The sequence below is a fragment of the Sinocyclocheilus anshuiensis genome, unplaced genomic scaffold, assembly GCF_001515605.1.
Source record: "Sinocyclocheilus anshuiensis isolate Anshui unplaced genomic scaffold, SAMN03320099.WGS_v1.1 scaffold1455, whole genome shotgun sequence".
Lineage (NCBI taxonomy): Eukaryota > Metazoa > Chordata > Actinopteri > Cypriniformes > Cyprinidae > Sinocyclocheilus > Sinocyclocheilus anshuiensis.
Genome location: NW_015541012.1, coordinates 1,027,394 through 1,041,341, shown reverse-complemented (window position 1 = coordinate 1,041,341; position 13,948 = coordinate 1,027,394). Strand labels below are relative to the sequence as shown.

General features: G+C 34.3%; 1 protein-coding gene across 3 annotated transcripts in view; it reads left to right on the top strand.

The window, feature by feature from the left end:
- The window catches only part of LOC107690446 (MAP/microtubule affinity-regulating kinase 4-like), an 86,645-nt gene that overhangs the window by 49,389 nt on the left and 23,308 nt on the right, over window positions 1-13,948 (top strand). For all 3 annotated transcript variants that reach the window (XM_016488793.1, XM_016488792.1, XM_016488794.1), the window contains 2 exons: window positions 990-1,187; window positions 1,574-1,627. In XM_016488793.1, coding sequence (XP_016344279.1) covers window positions 990-1,187; window positions 1,574-1,627 — 252 coding nt within the window. The remainder of the gene's footprint in view (window positions 1-989; window positions 1,188-1,573; window positions 1,628-13,948) is intronic.

The following is a 13,948-nucleotide window of genomic DNA, read 5'->3' as shown; positions in this document are numbered from 1 at the left end:
AGCAGGAAATGGTCAAAACTGCTGGGAATAGCGGGTGTGGGGATGTAGAGACATTAAAACGGGCTTATTGGTGTGAAGAAATATGCTCCTATCCTCTGTCATTAAAATTTTGAGTCAAGATCCTCATATTGATATACTGTATATAATATATCCTTATAGATTATAGCATGTACATGCAATTAATTTTTTTTTTTTTCAAAATGTAGTAAGACAATCTACATTTGCGTTGTGATTATATGGGGTCTTGTATCCACACAGAATTATACAGTTAGCGTCCAGATAAGAATGCCACATGCGTCATGTCGCGCCAAAGTGTGAGTGCCGTGTAGTGTTGCAATGCATTCCTGGATAGATTAGATTTAAGATTTAAGATCTTGGAACAGCCAGACATGAAACTTGTCAGCAATGTGTAGCAAAGCAAAGATTAGCTGTCCTTGGAGAAATCACACATTTTATAAGGTTTAATTTTTTCATCTAATATTATATTATTTTATTTTATTTCAGCTTTATTTCAAATAATCAAAATTATTTTTAATAGTTTTATTTAAGTGTAACAGTACTGTTAATTGTATGCATCAAAATCATTTACTCACCCTCATGTCATTCCAAACATGAGTAACACAACAATAACATTTTATTTATTTTTTTGTCCTTACAATGAATGTAGTTTTGGTCCCCATTAACTGACATTGTATGGACAACAGTCCTTCAAAGCATGTTTTTTATATTCCATAAAACGTGAGTCATATAGGTTGGGAATGACATGAGGTTGAGTAAATATTGAGAAACTATTTATTTTGGGAGGAATTAACCCTTTAATTGCACATTGTGAACATGAATTTTGCAGGATTATGAATTGTGCTGAATATTCTACACTGAATATGTTGAATGTTTCAGTATTAAATATTTATGAAATCTAAGAAAACAAATCTTGGTCATGATTTGATCTATAATGTATTAACAATGAACACTTTCTCTTCAACCTGCAGCATGCCTCTCTCTCAGCCAGTCGTTCAGAGAAGGGCTCGGGATGGTCGAGCCGCTCACTCGGAGCCCGTTGCCGGAATTCCATTGCCTCCTGTACGGACGAACAGCCTCACATCGGCAACTACCGGCTGCTCAAGACCATCGGCAAGGGCAATTTCGCCAAAGTGAAGTTGGCACGCCATATTTTGACCGGCAGGGAGGTAAGATGTACAGAGAGATGATGGTATTATGTTGGGAAATTAAATAAAGATTGACAAGGCTTTTCTGATTGGCATTTAGGTAAATCTTCTCAAGTTCTCAGTCACATTATGGCTGCCTCAGTGTGTCTAAACAAAGTGCACACTGACCTGTGCCATAGTTTTTGAGCCAGATGACATATAAAAAAAAAAAAACATATCTAAAAATCTTTAAATATGCTCATCCAGCTTATTTACACTTTGACCAAAAGCAATTATGTCATCAACCTACTGAGGTGTGCACAGTTAGCATAATTTTCCAGGTGACTGCTTCTTTTATATGCAATTTAGTTGTCAAGTCAATGTGTCAGCTACATTTTGATGATTTTTTTAACTTTGTGTCTTCTCAGGTTGCAATAAAAATCATTGACAAAACCCAACTCAACCCTACAAGCCTACAGAAGGTAGGAACTAGGTCATAACCGCTGCACTCTTGTAAGCTTACAGAACTCAGCTTGTGAACTCAGACATAAGGTCATATCGAGGAGCTTGTTTTGGTCAAATGGTGTTTGATTAGACACTATTTAGCAGTGGTCAGTGAAAACGTGAACTTTGACCAATGGTTTTGATTTACCACCATTGTGCTCTTATGGACTGTGCTCTGATGCTGTTGTAATATATCTGGAGCTGTCTGAGCACTTTATCTGTGTGAAATCTGGAAAATAAAACAGTTAGCTGTTTTTGTCCTTGGTTTAGTTCTCAGCTAAATATATAAATTCACCAGAAAATGGCAGGAAAGATTAGATAAGCAATTCAAACAAGAGAAAGCTGTTGAAAATGAGGAAACTATGACGTTGTTGTTGTATTATAGGCACGTTATCATATTTTGCACTTCTTTGTTTTTAGCTTGTTTGGCTATGTGGAGATAATGTAATTCCTAAAGGTAAATGTTACACTATTTTTGTGTTTTTGTCCATGAAATGTAACCTTAAAAGATATTTTCTTCAGAATAAATATTTATCATTAGCTTAGCTAAGCGTGTTAGAGTTATAGCCAAGTGCACTTAATAACACCCTACCAAGCTGAAATGTTCAAACAATACTGTAGAAAAATAAAAAAAATAAATTATGATTGAAAACACATGCTTCTAACTTGTTTTCATGTTTAGTGTTGTCTGAGGTATATTGCATGAATCAAATCATGATTAGAATGTATTCTAATCTTAAGTGCAAAGTAAAAAAAAAATGTATTTATGAAGTGCTAAATATTCCTAGCTTTTGTGCATATGGTAAGATGACTGGGGAATATTGTCTTTCTGTGAGAGTCTGTGTGATAATCACACCTCTAATGTGAGAAATATGGTGTGCTGCTTCATTCAGAGGTTTTGTGATTGCTAACTAGGGCTGAACGATTTTGGAAAATAATCTAATTGCGATTTTTTTTTGATATTCTGCATATTCTGTGTGGTGATTAGTTCACAGCAGTGATAGAAATTAATCTTTTCCAATGTTTAAATTGATTTTTACCTTTTATGAGCATTTTTACCTTTAAGCCTTTTTTTTCTAAAAGTGTGCATCATCTTTTCAGTCAAGTTCTTAAATTGAATCAGTCAATTAGAATAATAAGTCATTTGGGCTGTTACCAGTCCAAAATCAGTATTGACAAAATTAATCTTTGCAATGCAGAGGAAACACAGAAGTTGCATTAGAAGGGACATTGATGAATTTACATTCTGTTTAATGCAGGACATTAATGTATTTAAACTGCAGTTACAAATGCATTAATACTGTTTTGATATTTTAAACATAAAACGTTAAATACTGATATTTGAAATTATTTTAAAAATGAAGATACCTTAAATGTGAAATTAAAACTGGCAGTAGGTGGGAGCAAGTCACTGTTAATAAGTGAGTCATTGCGACTGAACCGAATCATTTAAACGGTTGATTCATTCAGGAACAAAACAGTGTCATGTTGCTCAGAGACGCAAATTGAAATTATATTTGTTGGCAAAATAGAGCAAAGACAGTCAATATTGTGTCTAAAAAACAGCAGTTCAATAAACATCACATTTCTCATGTTGCTTTTTGGTGTAAAAAACGTCAGTCTTCGCGTGATACTGATTAACTATATGAAATGATATAAATATATAAATTTCTGCCCCCATATGTTGCATTTTGTGATCATTCTAAATGCATTTTAATAAACTGAATCATGCAATGAAAGAACCTGCACAGTTCTAACCTACTAGACTTCCTATTGCCTTAGCTAAACTTTAGCTAACTTGGTAGCTCTCATGAGTCATGGATAGGATAATTAGCTGTAAATTCGAGGCACAGGTAGCTTAGTCTGTTGTAGCTTAGTCACCAAGACAAACACAACTGGAAAGGGAGGGAGGGCTTCACTTCTGCGGCTCTCTGTATGTCTGTGACGTGATGTGCAGCTGATCAAATGTGCGATTACACTGCTGTGGTGCGGAGGCGCGGAGGGAGAAAGGCATCGGAACTCGACACTCGACAGCCTCAACATTTCCTGACCCGACCTGATATTTAGATTTTTTTATTTGCTTGACAGGGACAGCTGTGCACATACAGAAACACACACACACGCACACACACATATATTCGTTTATTTAAAAAAAAAAAAAAAACTCCCCAGAAAAGAGGGCACTTTCTCTCGAGGAAGAAAAAGGGCAGGTGCTCAAGGCCCCTTTGATGTCTATGTGTACACGTGCCTGTCCAAGTGTAATGCATTATGAAGATAAATAAGTATGCAACAGCAGGTTTTAGATAGATGATGTGATGGCACACTTATAGAAAGAGTTATATTTGTTACTAACAGTTTATTGGTGATGTCTTGATGTAAAGAGGTGAGTAATGTCATATGGTCGAAACCAAATGCAAATGATGGGTCAGATGCCTTGTGTAGTGTAGTATAATGTGCTAGGTGAGGCTGAAGGTGCTTGTGGTCTCTGCAGGGGTGTGTTAAACTCTGCAGCAGAAATGCAGGCCTCTCCTGTCAGTATTATTAAAACACACCAGGTGACCTTTCCCAGTACAATATTTTTGTACCTCTTACGTCTTTCTTTCTTTGTTCTCTCACTCACTCACATGCACATAGTATCATTCCCAACCTTTGTTTAACTGTCGACTGCAGTTTTCATCTGGTCTATAAATTCCCACGATTAACAATGACAGATGTGGAAGAAGTTCTCTCAAATTTTATATATGTATTATACTTTAGAATCGGTAAGATTTTGTTAATGTTTAAAAGTATCTTATGGTCACCAAGGTTGCATTTATTTGATCGAAAATACAGTAATATTGTGGAATATTATTTCAGTTTAATATAACTTTTCTATTTTAATATATTTTAAAATGTAATTTATTCCAGTGATGGCATTACTCCAGTCTTCAGTGTCACATGATCCTTCAGAAATCATTCTATAATGCTGATTTGTTGCTTAAGAAACATTACTTATTATCACATTCACCAATGCTGAAAACAGTTGTACTGCTTAATATTTTTGTGGAAACCATTAAACATTTTTACAGGATTCTTCCATGTATAGAAAGTTCAAAAGAAGAGCATTTATTTGCACAGCAAAACATTATACATTTCTGTACTGTCACTTTTGATCAATTTAATGTATCCTTGTTGAATAAAAAGTATTAATTTATTTATTAAAAAAAAGAGACAAATTTTACTTTTAAACAGTAGTGTCTAATAAATAATTCATGATCTTAAGCCTTCATTAATTCATGACGTCTCAAACTATGACACACTCTAAGGAAGGAATCATACACTTAAGATTGGGAACCAAATCTAAAAATTGTATGTGCCTCTTAATGTCTTTGGTGGTTCCAGGCCTGCTCCTAACTTGCAGTGTCATGTTTACTGGAGATCCAGACGTTTTGTTAGCCTGATGTGGCCACAGCCTTGTTTCTAGTGATCTGCCAGCAGCCTCATTCTCCTCTTCTTCTCCGATCTCCTCTCTGTTTAATCCTATTCAGAGATGGAGGGGGCAGAGCACAATCAGCTGACCATGAACTTTCCCAGCAGCTGGATTTCAGAAGGGTTGGGAAAGACATGGAATTTGCCTTTATCGACATGTGTGTGTGTGAGGGTCGGGGCTGTGATCATAGAGGTGCGGGGCTCCATCATAAGAGCACAGTGCTACTTTAATGGAAAAAAAACCCTTCAGGCAGGGCGACAGAGTTGGACCGTGGGTGAAGAAGGGTAGAGGGGGTTGGGTGTCCCTCATTCAAGTCTCTTGAAGCCAGGAGCGCCGTTCCAGACACACGAACAATGGGGGCAACCGAACCCAGAGGGGGTGGGGGACTCCAGGGGGGCCGTAGCATAGGAACAGAGATCCTGAGAAAGCAAGCTTGTATACAAGAGATGTGAGGAGTGTCTAAAGCATGATATCAGAGAGCAAAAGCCCCGATTTAAAATGGTATGGTTGGCAACTTTGAATGTGTAAATGTCTTAAAGTTGTAGAAATGTATTGATATATGACTATTATTATTATAATACCACTGCTGGTATGAAATTTCCATTTAAAGGGATAGTTCACCCAAAAATTCTAATTTTGTCATCATTTACTCACCCTCATGTAATTCCAAACTTGTATGACTTTCTTTCTGTGGAAATTATAGATATTTAGAAGAATGTTTTTTTTGTAAAAATATCTTCTTCTGTGACAGAATTTTCATTTTTGGGTGAACTATCCCTTTAGGGCAAGTTGGTTTACGTGTTTCTGGATGAAAATGTAAACATCTGGAATTATAGGTAACCTGAATGTCTTAAAAGTGCAAAACCTTTTAAGTTTAGTGCAGATTATACTTGTATAACTGTTAAATCACATATCAGAGCAATTGCTGCTGGAAGAGCACTAACAGGCAGAGCCAGATAAACTCCAAAGAGAAAAGATGATGAAGTGAACTTGACATTTATGAGTCACATTGGAGATGCATTACTGCCTAACGCTTCAAGATTATTTCTGATCAACTCCAAATACTCATGGATTACTTGTGTAAGCGCCATCAATTATGAGATTATCACTATTTCTGGCACTGTAGGTCATTGTGTGTTGTATGTATCTAGGAGACAGATTGTGTTGTGTAAGCCCAGGGGCATCATGCACCAGTTTTGTTTTTTGAGGAGACACCAGTGGCAGTCCTGCCTCACTTGATGATGACATGAAGGCAAAGGCAACTTTTAACTAAGTAGTTGTTCTCTTATAACTTGATACGATATTGAGCAAATGAATCCGGGTTCAAATACTAACCTACACTACTGTTCAGTAGTTTGGTGATAGTAAGATTTTTTATTTTTTTTTAAACAAAGAAATTAATAGTTTGATTCATCAAGGATGCATTAAATTGATCAAAAGTGACATTAAATATATTAATAATGTTACAAAATATTTTTATTTTAAATTAATGCAGTTATTTAGAACTTTCTATTCATCAAAGACTCCTGACATATTTTTACAGTTGCCACAAAAATATTAAGCAGAACTTTTTTTCACTGTTGATAATAGAAATAAATACTTCTTGAGCACAAAATCAGCATAGAATGATTTCTGAAAGATCGTGTGACACTGAAGACTGGAGTAATGATGCTGAAAATTCGGCTTTGTCATTTCAGGAATAAATTACATTTTAAAATATATTAAAATAGAGAACAGTTATTTTAAATTGTAATACTAATTAGAGTACAATAATTGTGCAACTTATGATATTATAGATGTGTGTTTATATATGTAATACAAAATGTATTAATTTCATATTCATTATATTTATGTTAAAATAAAGTATTTTATAACAATCCATCTGGCTTAAAAAATTAAGGGAGCATCCCATAGGACATAAAAGTCACAAAAGAAATCTCTTTATTTTCAGAATCTCAGATGTTTTTCCTGAGAAAAAAGAGCCCAGCAATGTCATAAGAGATCCCAGTAATATCTTTCTCATCAAATTTGTAATCAAAAATGAACAAACTCAAAATGTTCATATATTTTATAGCCCATTTTAATTTCCTAAAGAAATTCAGACCAACATCCTGCATAAAAAACACAACTGAGATCTCAAATAAATCTCCAGAGCTTTAAAAGAGCACTGAGCAATAAAATGTTCCTCTGGGACATGCTCAAGCGGCCATGAGGCTTCTGGGTAAGCCAAAGATTTTCTCTTTGGCACTTCCTGTCCTGATGTTCGGCCCCCCCAGAGGCAGCTTTGACCTGAGCTGTTGCTGTGCCCTGATGAGACCATCTGCTTTGGTCTCTGTGGTGATCCAGCTCTCTTTCTCTCTTTGTCACTCGCTGGGCTCCAGATCAATGCTAGGGAAATGACGTGGGCATGGACTAATGCCTGCCAGAGACAGAAGTACTTTGAAATCCCACAGTGTTCTCCTTTGGTAACATCACTTATACATGTGAACAATTCATTTTAAATGGTTAACTAACATGTTGTCTATTTGCAATGTTTCTCAATACTCTCACAGTTTTGTTTTCACATCTGAATGGTACATTCTTCAGGCTTCAGCTGTCTGCGCATGTGCACGTTAGACCTCTTTAGGTGCGAATGAGAAGGAGTAGAAAGATGAGGATGCCATTAGCTTCCTGACAATCACACTGAAAAAACCTTCCCTTTGGGAACAGAATGAGCCAATGATGTAGATGCATGGATTACCATTATGACATAGAGCCACTGCTGGGAAATTATTATAACAATCGTCAGTCAGACTGGCATGATTCCTCTAAGTCTTGCAGATTTTTAGTAGAATATGCAGCAATGCAGAACCGTTCTTACCCTCTTGAGAGGCTCTTACAATGTCTTCGGATAGATTTTGATATAATGTGACACCCATGTAAGCTCCTTGCCAACGCCACCCATAATGTGATACAGTTTGAAGAATATGAACTGCCTCATCTGGATAAATGGAAGATTCAATTAACTGCTGTGTTGTATATTTCCATAATGTTTAAAGGGATAATTCACTCAAAAATGACAATTCTGTCATCATCTACTACATACTCTTGTGTCCTTCCAAACCAAATTTTAGTATCTTTGATATACTATTCTTTTGTTAATATTTTGAATTAGATTTTATTTTTCCTTTGTTTTCACTTAAATTTTGTTGTGTTTTGTCATTTGTATTATTTTTTTGTTGTTGTTTTTAATGTCCATATTGTTTTTATCAATTTTTATTTATTTGTTTTGGTTTATTTAGTTATTTTAGTACTTCCATTTAAACTAAACGAAAATGAGAAATGATCCCTTGGCAACTAGCTGAAATAAAATGTTACGTTTTTTATATTGTAATTCAGTTAACGTATTTTAATTAAAGTAACAGAAATGTTATTTTTTATGGTTTTAATTTTAGTTTTAGTTAACAATAATAACCCTATTTCAGACCTGTATGGTAGGAACAATATTGTTTGGACCCTAATGTTCATCAAAATGTCTTATTTTATGTTCCACAGAATAAAGTCATACAGGTTTGATCGACATGAGGGTGATTAAATGGTGAAAGAATTTTCATTTTTGGGGGAATTATCCCTTTAATTGTGGAATTATGTAACAGTGATTGGAGGCAAAATATAATTCACATGCTAATATTCGTTGTCATAGCTATTATTTGATATCAGAAGTGTTGCGTGGGTGTTTTGTTCTCTTGTTCAGACATGCAAAAATGTCAAGCCTCTGATTTGCATATTTCACCCCCTTTCCGTGGAGCAGTTGGAGATGGTGTGGAAAGAGGAAGGCCTGGACAGAACCAGACGCAGATGAAAAATAATTCCCAGTGGGATGTGGACGGCTGTGATATGCTGATGTCTGAATGATGAGTTTGATAAGGGGGAACAGAGGTTATTAGACACTTTCAGTGATCTGGAAGAAATATGCCTAATGCTGAAGGATCGCCCCAGTGTAAAGTGTCACACCTTGACTTAACACCAGATATGATAAACACTATCTCTTCCATGTAAATTTGGATTTTTGTATGTGACAAGCAACTGGCATCTAGACATTATGTCAGTTGTTGGTTTCTATTTCTGTTGTGTCTCTTAATAAAATCTTTCAAATATATCAAATATATTCGGATAACCTTTTTATTTTTTAATTTATTATTTTTTTATGTATTGTTATATTTTTATCTTAATTTAAATAAAAATGAAATAAATAAAATAAAATACAATATATGATGAACATATTTAAGTTGAGAAACTAAAATTACTAAAGCTGAAATAAAAATAAAAAATAAATAGAAATATAGAAAAAATGACACAACACATAAAATTAATCAAACTAATTGAAATTAAAATGAAAACTGAAAATATAAAAATTAAAAATTAAAATGTTAATAAATACTATAATAATAAATAATGCTAAAATAAAATAACATCTCACAGTTGAGACTTTTCTCATCATTTCATTTGACTTAATTTCACAGTCTGTCTTCATATTTCACAATGTGACTTTATTTCTTATTTAAACTCGCAATTATGCAATTGCACTTTTTACGTCAAGGCATAAAAAGGTGTCTCGAATGTGGAGATTAAAACACACTTGTATTTGAATTTGTAATTGAATTTTTGTGTTTTGGGCACTCATTGTAAACGCACCTATATATTTGATCTTTATCCCTATTTTTTTGTCTGTGTATTTCTTTGTAAGCATAATAATTGAATGGCAAATTAGTTATTTTTCACTCTTTCATCTGTAAATGTGGCTCAATCAGGCTCTCAGCACAAAGCCTGGATTAACTGACAGGAGGCCTGCATTGGGGGTCAAGGTGATGAGGTCCTTCGCAAACATCACTCTGGGCTCGACAAACATTTCCGTCCAGCACTAGCAACACATGAGAAAGAAAGAAACCATTATAAGCATATTTTGTAGGCAAATTCCTCTCTCTAAAGAAAGAAGGTCCACTAACCACTAAGGTAACATGAAAAATGGACAGTAGAAACAGGAGAGAAGGGGAGAAATGGAGCAGTAATACTATCTAAAGCGAGTCGTGCGGGCAGGGGCAGGTTTTCCATCAGGTGCTGAGGGAGCAGCACAGTGTTGCCTGACTGAGGTGGTGAGATAAGTCCCTGTTTTAATACCAGGTCACCATAGCAACGGTGACGTGAGGCCAAAGCCTGGGAAATGAACCAGGAAGTCCCGTCTTTGAGGAAAAGCAGGAGAGATGCATGATGAAAGAGAGCAAGAGAGGGGCTGGATTATCTGATGGTTTTCTTTAGGGCTCAGGTGAACAGCTGATGTGCAGTTCAATTAGAGCTGCTCTCAAGGGGCCGTCGTATATGTATGTGCCAGATAACTTTTGATGTTGTCTCAGGATACTCCTGATGTCATGTGATCATTCAGCTTGTATGACTGCTCATAAAAGCCAAAGAAATGCACTTCCACATTTCAGATTGAAAAGACCAGGTTTTTGTCTTTTTCCAGTAAAAAATCTAATAAAATTGCCAAACATCAATATAAATGTACCTGTTAAATGTACAATATATGGTTTGGGGTCAGTAAGATTTACATTTTTTTCAAGAAACTACTACTTTTATTCAGTCAGAATGCATTAAATTGATCAAAAGTGACAGTAAAGATATTTACATTGTTACAGAAGATTTCAAATAAATTCTGTTCTTTTGAACTTTCTATTCATCAAAAAATCCTGAAAAACAGTTTCCACAAAAAATATTAAGCAGCAAAGACAAATATTGTTATATTATATATAATAAATATATAAGCAGCAAAAATTGTAAGGTTATTTCAAACTATTACTGAATGTTTACTGTATTTTCAGTCAAATAAATGCAGGCTTTGTGAGCATAAGTATTTCATAGTATAATATAGAAACCGATTAGATAATAGATATAGATATATAGGTAACACTTTACAATAAGATTCCATTAGTTAATGTTAATGTATGAAGTAACAAACAAACAATGAACAATAGATTTATTACTGTATTTTTTAATTATTAGTTAAGGTTGAAATTAACATTAGCTAAGATTAATAAATGCTGTAGAAGTATCGTTCATGCTTAGTTCATGTTAAATAAAGAAGTTAACAAATGTTAACTAATTAGCCTTATTGTAAAGTGTTACAGATATATCTATAGCGAGAGAGTGTATATATATATAGAGAGAGAGAGAAATATAGATATATACATATATAGATAAAGATATAGATAAATATTTGAAATGTGTGTGTTTGTGTGTGTGAATATTAATTTACATAACTAAATTAATATTAAAATGGACCTTTTTTACTTCCTTAATGCACATTCCCAGTCTTTTTGTGTTAAATGGAGCAATTGGTAATTTTACATTGATTGTTGATATTTTTACTATAAAACAAGACAAAGATATGATTTTTTTGCAGTGCAGATCAGCTGATTCATGGGATATATTAAACATTGAAAACACTTGTGAATACAGAAGCACACTGGAGGTGATTTGAGACAACTTACCTGGGTAAACTAGTGATATAACAGCTCTGTTTAGTTTCAGCACTTGGTCTCTGTAGCAGAAGGGATGAGAAAGTGGATTCGATTTCCTTTCTGTGTACAGTGATTGTGCTGCTGGCTCAGAGTCGTTCGCATTAGCGGCGTCATTATGTAACCTGTCTGACTTGATCAGTTCAATTCGCTTTTGTGAGCATCTGTGTTTGTGTGTGCCAGCCGTACATGCGTAAAACAAACCGATTAGTGACCTCAAACAGATGCCTACTGTTGGTGTGTCCCACCAGAACTGTGTTAGCTACTAAATTTTACGTTGAAGTGTTAAATGTGAAGTGTTTGACTTCTGAACATTTTCGATTTTTCATAATTTCTGAAAGATTGACTATAAGTGCACATGAGAAAACTCAGTATAACAGTGATCATAATCTGTGCAATTTATGTTGTCAATCCTTAAAAATATATTTTCAGAGCTGCAGTGTCTAAAAACTAGTCCTGCTTGCTTATGTCGAGATCTCTTATCTCTTTGACTTACTGAAAAGGCCTCATGTTTCTCAAAATACATGCAATGGCAATTCGATCATAATGTTATCTGCAGTGTCTGATGTAAATAAAGGGCAAACCTGCTCCTGTACCGGTTTTGTTAGAACAAATTATGCCCAAAGGAAGACGTATGTGCATCGAGAAGAGAATCAAAACCCCTCAGGAGGCAATCAGCATGCAGACAGTATAAATCTTGAGAGAACTGCACTGGAATTCCTTCCTGCTTTTTAAAGCAACCGAATATAAAGCCGCATGAGGTCATTTGTCTTCAAACGGCCTTGCAGGAGAGACAGAAACTCAAACGTTTTGGAAATGATGTCAGCAAAAAAAAGGCCTTCCTCATTCTCATGCTCTGCTAGCAATCAAGAAATGTAGTTAATCATTAGCTTTGTTCCAAAACCTACTGAGCTGTCTTGTTGCCTACTACCTACAGGCAGCTGCCTTTTAAGGGAGCATCCTATCCTTATACGTGACAAGTCAAACTGCATGGCACACAAATAACTGGATTCACAATTGATTTCAGTGAAGAATGTTAGCATGTTGCTAAGCTAACACTGTGATGATACGTATAATGATAAAAATACATCGTATAAAATATTGGGTAATTTTTTTCTGTTTTTAATCAATACTTTTGAGTATTAAATAAACAAAAGTTTGACATTAGTGTGTTGCTAAGCTAACCGCGTGATACTGTATCAGGGTTATGATGGTTCATTAAAACTAAAACCATTTTTATGGTTTTACTTGAAATAAAAGAAACATTAACTGAAATATAATATAACATAAAACCTTTTTTATTTCAGTTCATTTTTATTTGATTTAACTTGATGTATCAAAATACTAAAACTGAAGTATACATTTATAAAAACTATGCAGACTAATCAAAAATACATTGCACACAAATATTGTTTTAATTATATACAGTATATTATTATCTTGATATTTAACAATGTGATTATATAATCATACAAAAACAGCACACAAATATTGGGTGAAATATTTGTTGTTTGGCTGAATTAGTTTAGAATGAGGTAAATGTTTTGATTTCATTAGAGATTGACGTTAGCATGTTGCTAAGCTAACAACGTGATACTGTATTTAAATATAAAGATACATAGCACAAATATTGGGTAAAATACTTTTTTTTTAGTTAGGCTGAATATATTGTATACATATATTCAGTGTTGGAGGTAACGCATTACAAGTAACGCGAGTTACGTAATCAGATTACTTTTTTCAATTAACTAGTAAAGTAACGCATTACTTTTTAATTTACAAGAGAATATCTGAGTTACTTTTTCAAATAAGTAACGCAAGTTACTTTTTTTTTTTTTTACCAATTTATTGATTGACAGCTCTCCTGTCCCCATGTTGAGAGAAATCAGAAGATGTTACTGTAGTTCTAAAATAAATATGAATATGCATTAATTCATCTCACTCACAAAAAAACAAGATTCAGTATTCCTCAAAATGAATAAAAATAATGCAACTCAGAATATGACGCAAACCTGCAATAATTAAATGTTAAACAACACAAATATCCTTTATGTATTTAATCTCATTCTATTTGCTTCTGACCTTCGATGATCCAGTTCAACCATACTAATAAGCAAAAATGACTCTAGACAAACATTTGCGTGTCTTTTTGTATTGCTGAAGTGTGTTGAAATTTCTTCTTCTGCATTCTACTGTACGGACGTAAATTTACTTTCCCTTCAGCCTGAGGCTTATTCATTTCACTTCTGGTGTGAAAAGGCTTTTATATTTGCCAAAAA